General features: G+C 62.7%; 1 protein-coding gene across 1 annotated transcript; it reads left to right on the top strand.

The window, feature by feature from the left end:
- The first annotated feature begins 2560 nt into the window (after nucleotides 1-2560).
- Nucleotides 2561-6159, top strand: NPPC (natriuretic peptide C). The gene is made up of 3 exons (XM_072868379.1): nucleotides 2561-2653; nucleotides 4134-4434; nucleotides 5878-6159. The coding sequence occupies exons 1-2, from the start codon at nucleotides 2561-2563 to the stop codon at nucleotides 4419-4421; spliced, it is 381 nt and encodes a 126-aa protein (XP_072724480.1). The 3' UTR covers nucleotides 4422-4434; nucleotides 5878-6159.
- Nucleotides 6160-6281: the final 122 nt, after the last annotated feature.

Below are 6281 nucleotides of genomic sequence, written 5' to 3'. Positions count from 1 at the left end.
TTTCAGGCACCCATCCCACGAAGCAAAAGGGTTTCATGCTCTTAACCCCTTCCTGCCCACCTCTTCTCCCCCGCTCTGAGCTTTTGCCACCCCGGTGGATCCGATCTGGTTTGAGTTAAGGGAAAGGCTTTGTGTTCGCCCAGCTCTGACTCCAGAGACTTTCAGCAGAAAAGGCAGAGTAATTTGAATAACAAGACTAATTGGATTTATAAAGCACAGCCCCCCCCAAACCCAAGGATCTGCACAGTGTGACAAAGAAAACACGCTAATGAAAACCACACTGGTGAAAGCCGAGGGCATGGGACGAGCCTCCTGCAGGCAGGCGCTGGCTGAGACCTGACCACGCTGTGGCATTTGTGGCAATGCTCTAATACTGTGGGGCGAGGGGCTGGTGGACAAGTTCCAATATGGCTCCCGACCCCACGTCCCGCAGTGTGTGGGGGGGCTGGTGGCAAGTAAGGCAGCTCTTCCTCTCCACGCTGTCACATTTCCCCCCAGCTGTCCCCCGTCTCCTTCCTCATCCCGGGTCCCCCCTAGGAGAAGCAGCGGGGCAGGGCTGCCTGCAGCATCAGCCAGCACAACCCCGACGGTGATGGCAGGACCCCGTGTCGGCTGCCGTGCCGCTGGTGACCTCGGGCACCCCAACAGCCCCAGGTTGCGGAGACCCAGGGCTCAGCTGCCTGCTGCTCCCCTTTCCCCTGCACGAGCCCTGCTGAAGGGGGTAGTGCTGCAGAGCTCCCCTCCTTGCACCCCGGAGAGCCTGCATGTCACATCTCAGCACGCTTTGGGCAGGACGAGAGCCGAACCCCGAGAGAAGGGGCCTCTCTCTGCTCCTCGCCTGCACCCACGGCTCCCTGGCACCCGGGGTCGGCTCTAATCCCAACTCCATCGCCTCGCTCTGCCTGCACGCAGACAAATGCCCAAGCACAACTTTACACTCCAAAAAGTCCAAGTTGTCTCCACCTGGCAGGCACGATGGAAAAACCACCGAGACCTCCTTCCAGCTCCCGTTCACATGGAGCTGAAAAGCCAATCTCCTTTGAAGTGTCCCGTGCCCAGTAGCCTGGACTGTGGAGGAGGAAACAGCTCCCTGCTCCCAAGCAGGGAAACCACTGACCCCCAAAGAGCCACGGCCCCCCAGCAGGGGCAGCTCCCCAGGGATTTGGGGACCAGCAGAGACCAGAAAGACCAAGAAAAGGAGCAGGAGTAAGGGACCATCCTGGAGCTGACCCAGGGGAGAGGGGGAAGAGCAGAGACTGTTTCCCTGCTCCCAGGGAAAGGATTTGGGGTGCAAATCCAGCCTCGTGCAATCCAGCCCTGCATGCTTCTGCAAAGGGGGGTGTCTTTCCTCTGGCCTGATCCCAGTAAGAGCATCCCCCCCTGGCCGGGGTGACAGGAATGGTGCCCAGCTCCATTGGCAAAAAGCAACCGGAGCCCCAGAGCTGCCCGGTGCCAGGCACACCAGCAGCAGTGGCACAAATCCTGCCCTCCCAGCTGCTGAAGGGGAAGGGTGAGGGCAGGGGGGAGCCCCCACCGTGTCCCCAGAGCCCCTGTGAGCTGCTGGGGTTAATCCCGGGATCACATCCTTCTTCTGCACCCTCCAGCTCCGGGAGCAGGTCGGAGGAGGCCAGGCTGTGCAGCCCTTGGGTTCCTGTCCCCAGCAGGGACCCTGCAGGGACCCTGCAGGGACCCAGCAGGGTCATGGCTGTGCCCTGCAGAGGACATCCCCGGGGTGTGTGAAAAGCCCCATCTCCAGGGCCAGGGACACCATCCAGCCCCCCAGGAGAGCGGAGGGAGCAGGTCACCCCCTCCAAGCCAAGGGACCCACCTGGGTGCCCTCAAGCAGCACCACTGCCCCCTGTATCCCTGTGTCCCCAGCGTCCCTGCTGGGGAAGGCAGTGTCCCCCCTCCTGCCAAGCAGGGACCTGGGAGAGAAGTTGGGGGATGAACAGGTTCTGATTTAATCCTGGATGTGAAAAAAAAAGTGCTTTTTGTGGTCATTCCTGTCTTTTGGGCTTAACCCCCCACCGGGACCCCCCACCCCCCCCCCCCCAACCCTGCAACAGCCACCCCAGGCTGGCCCGTGTCCTTCCATGGGGGGTCACCGGGGAAAGTGGGGGGGAGCAGAGGGGCTGTGGGACAGCCGGGCAAGGGGAGGGCAGACAGCTTGCAGGGGGGTCTGGGGGTGGTTGGGGGGGCATGAAGCCAAATGTCCCCCGCTTTCCCTCTTTCTGCTCTCCAACTCCCCGAGCCGGTTGCCTTGGGCTGATGTGTCATTTGCTCCTGCCAGGGGAGAGGGGACCCCCCCCCCCCTTTAAATTCCTGCTATTGTGGAGTGGGAGGCCGGGTTGGACCTGGTTGTTTAGATGACATCACCGAGCAGGTTGGGTTATAAAATGAATGAAGCAGAAAGCCCAAGTTCACTAGCTCGGCACTTCGCAGGCGGAGGAGTCTCCTCGGGGCTCCACTCTGAACTTTGACTTCCGTCGGTCCCGGCCTCTCCCCGGGGCTCCCCTTGGCTCCCGCTGCCCCCCGGCCCCCTCTCCCTCGGCCTCGCAGGATGCAGATCTCACCCTTGCTGGCTGGTGGACTTTTACTCGCTCTGCTCTCCGTCAGGCTGGAGGCGAAGCCGGCGTCTCAGCTCCCACAGAAGGTACGGCTGGAGCTGCCCCCAGCTCTCCCTCCTCTCCCTGTCCCGCTGAGGGTCCTAACGGCACAGGGGGGAGACATGGGGTGACTTTGGGGCGGCAGAGTCAGTGGAAAGCAGGGTCCTCCTTCCCCATGGGCTTGTTGAGTGTTAGGGGATCCCCTGCTTCTCCAGCCTGTCCCAAGCGTGCGTGTCCCGGGGATGTCAGCCCCAAACCAGAGGCTGGAGGGGGATGCTGTGTGCCCCGTACCCTGCCGGATCGGAGCCGGGGAGGGCGGCAGTCTGCTCCCCGGCGTCACCCCGGGGCCCCCTCTGTGCCGGGCACTGGGGAAGGGGAGCAGACCCGGAGCGGGGTGGGCAGCAGGTGCATGGCGGGCAGGGTGCAAGGCCAGAGCCCTCCGGGCAGCCCTGCCCAAACAGGCCAGGCAGGGGCACCCGGGGCGTCCCCCAGGGAAGGGGCGCCCCAAATGGGGGTGCTCCAGGGAGCTGGGTGTCCCGGGATGCTGAGGAGGAGGGATGCACCAGAGGCTACCGACACTGGGTGGCACTGCCCTGGGGGCCAGGCGTAGAGATGGGGACATGGACTGAGGGGTGCGCCAGGACAGAGGTGGGACAGAACTGGGGGTGTCGCTGTAAGGAACTGGGGTGCAGGCTGCAGAGAAAGGGGTGATATGAGGAGGGGGTCAGGGAGATGAATGGGGGTGAGTAACCCCAGGGCTTGGTGGGCAGCAGCCCCAAGCAGGGAGAGAGATGGGGGGCCTGGGAGATGGGGGAGCCGCAAGGAAGGGGTGTGACCCTCATAATTGTGGGTCAGAACTGGAGGAGTGGGGGCACCCAGAGAGCATTAGCAAGGTGGGGGGCAGCGGGAAGGGGGAGCCCTGATCTCTGCACTGCTGCTGGGGACACTGCAAGGCAGGGGTGCAGGGAGGGCTGCTCGGAGTAGTGTGACCCGCTGGAGCTGGGCTGGGGGGCACGAACACCCCCTCATAATCTGAAGGGGCCTGAAAGCTGGCAGGGGACGCAATGACCGATGGTCCCCAATGGGGTCACTGCGTCCCCTGCCAGCTTTCAGGCCCCTTCAGATTATTGGAGACGGGGGTGCAGTGACAGCAGCACAGCTGGGGGGTGCAGCACCAGCAGCCCTTTTTTGGGGGGATGCAGAGACCCCAGCCGGGGGGCATGCAGTGACGGGGCAGTGCCGGGGGGCAGGAAAGCACCGCTACCGTGTGGGGCAGGGAGCACAGATTTGGGGAGGGCGGAGGATGCCCTGGGCACAGTCCCAGGGTGATGGGCTGCATTGCTGGGGAGGGGGTGGGTGCCCACTGCCCCAGTCCCGGGTGTGCATCGCGGGGCGGGGGGGGATACACCGACCCCGCTGCGGGTCCCTAACGGGAGGTCGCCAACCCTGATGCGGGGGCGGGGGGGGGGGCTGTCCTGATGGGGGTCGCCGGGGGGCGGCGGCGTTCTGACCCTCTCCCCCCCACAGGCCTCCCGCGGCTCGGCGGCGGCGGCGGCGGCAGGTCCGCCCGAGGCGGCGGCGGAGCGGGACAAGGAGCGGGACAAGGAGCGGAGCGGCGGCGGCGGCGGCGGCGGGTCGGGCCCGCGGGAGGCACGGGAGGCGCGGGCCGAGACGCGGCCGCGGGCGGGCTGGGCGCGGCTGCTGCAGGACCCGCCGGGCCGCCGCCACAAGGGCCTCCACAAGAAGGGCCTGGGGAAGGGCTGCTTCGGCCTCAAGCTGGACCGCATCGGCGCCATGAGCGGCCTCGGCTGCTGAGGGACCCCTGGCGGTGAGTGCGCGGCCGGGCCGGGCCGGGCCGGGCCGGGCCGGGCCGGGGGATCGGGGCGCCCCGGGGGTTGCCGTGCTGCTCCTCCGTACGCTGCCGGGTGGGAGGTGCCAGCGGGCAGGCTTGCAGGTCGTTAGCCCGCTGAGCCGTCCGCGAGCCCCGGTGCTGCTGGTGGGTACAGAGGAGGACCCCAGGCTTGGCTTTAATTGCACTCCCACCCTTCCAGCGACCCTCCCGCCTTGCCTGCCCCCGCAGAGGGTCAGAGACCCCGGCCGTGGTTCGTCGCTCCCGCAGCAGCTCAGGCTAGGTTCCCCCTTCTGCGTGACCTAGACCCGTAGGCTCTGGGAGGAGGCAGAAGGAGCTCCGGTGCAGCCGTACGTTCCCAGTTGGTCCGAGCCCCCGACACTGACAGGCACGGGTGACCTACGGACACGTCTCGGGAGGGCAGGGTACCCCCGACGTGCCTGTGGTGGGAGGATTAGCGAGGCACGTGTCTCAGCCGTGCTCCAATTAATTTAATTCAAGGGAAAACAACACACAGGTTCCCCAGGTGTCTCCTAGTTGCGGTGACAGCCAAGGGTTGCACTTTCCTAACCCAGGCTTTGCCTCCGAGCAAGTTATGGGAAGCTGGGAGAAGTTTTTCCCGCAGCGCTCCACGGCCACTGTGCTTAGGGACCCAGAAGCAAGGGAAGCATCGCTTCCGCGCAGTGACCGGTTTGGGAGAAGCATGGCAGCCCCTCTCCTGCCAGCTCTCCCCGAGGGTGCTGGGGGGAGTGAGGCACCACCCTGGCCCCTTCCCTGCCAGCAGGTCGCACACAGCTGAACTCACACCTGGGGAAGCCCTTCCCTGCTGCAGCCCAGGCTTCTCACTCTTCTTCCCATGGCACGGCAGTGCCCCACTCAAAGGGACATGCCTTGGCCCTGCAGTAACATAATCAGGCACGGAGGGGTCTGGATCCAGACACCCTGCTGCTCTGCAGAGCAATGAGAAGAACGGGGCGCAACAGCCCCCGCAGGACGCCAGTGCTGGTCCACGGCCCTGCCCGGAGGGATGGGTGCTGCTCCTCTGCTCCCGTGTGTAGCGGTTCTTCAGTATTCCCAAGGAATTGCCCGGCTCAGGGCTCTGAGAAGCGCATGCACGCTGCGCAGCCAGCTCGCACCCGTCCTCTCTCATTAAATTCTTATCAGGAAAAAAAGGATTTCTGCTAGGCCCAGGAGGAGCAGCACGCTTCCCTCAGCCTCTCCCCTAAATACCAAATAGCCAGACAGCAAAGGGTGAGCTCCTTCCTTGCTTTAGCACGAGCAAAAAGCTTAGAGAGGTTTTCTGTTGACTTCAGCATCCCCCAGCCCCATGCCAGGATTATTCTCATGGGGGCTTCAGCCTGGGACGGGTCAGGGGTGTTGTATGGCAAGTACTAACGGGCACTTTGTTCTCGTTCCTTGCAGGGCTTTGAATCTGTAGTCCATTTTCTCCTACCATGGCCAGGCAGGGCCATCCCCCAGGCAACGCCTAGAAGAACAGAGACCCCCTTGGAACGGACAAAAGATGTGGCTGTGTTTTTCTTTTTGGTACGAGGAGTCATGGCACCAGCTGTTTTGGTTTTGTTATTTTTTTAAAAAGTGCTCTCTATCTTATATATATTATATATACAAACACTCACCAAGACAAGGGACAGTGCTTTTCCAAGAGACTGATGAAGCCAGCTGTATAACGTTGCTGTTTGTAAATTCACGTCATGCATAAATGTATTTATGTTGTAAAGCTATTTATATATTGTTTATAAAGAGATATTTATAAAAAAATTATTTATGTAACTAAATGAAAAGTCAAGCATTGTAACATTTTTTGT

Source organism: Ciconia boyciana, chromosome 7, assembly GCF_034638445.1.
Source record: "Ciconia boyciana chromosome 7, ASM3463844v1, whole genome shotgun sequence".
Taxonomy (NCBI): Eukaryota; Metazoa; Chordata; class Aves; order Ciconiiformes; family Ciconiidae; genus Ciconia; species Ciconia boyciana.
The sequence above is the reverse complement of the archived record's forward strand: the minus strand, read 5'-3'. Positions and strand labels throughout refer to the sequence as shown.

Bases quoted from the DNA above. Each gene is read 5' to 3' on its own strand.
- NPPC (XM_072868379.1), top strand. From the start codon at position 2,561: ATGCAGATCTCACCCTTGCTGGCTGGTGGACTTTTACTCGCTCTGCTC. The intron at 2,654-4,133 runs GTACGGCTGGAG...TCCCCCCCACAG, and splicing joins CGTCTCAGCTCCCACAGAAG to GCCTCCCGCGGCTCGGCGGC.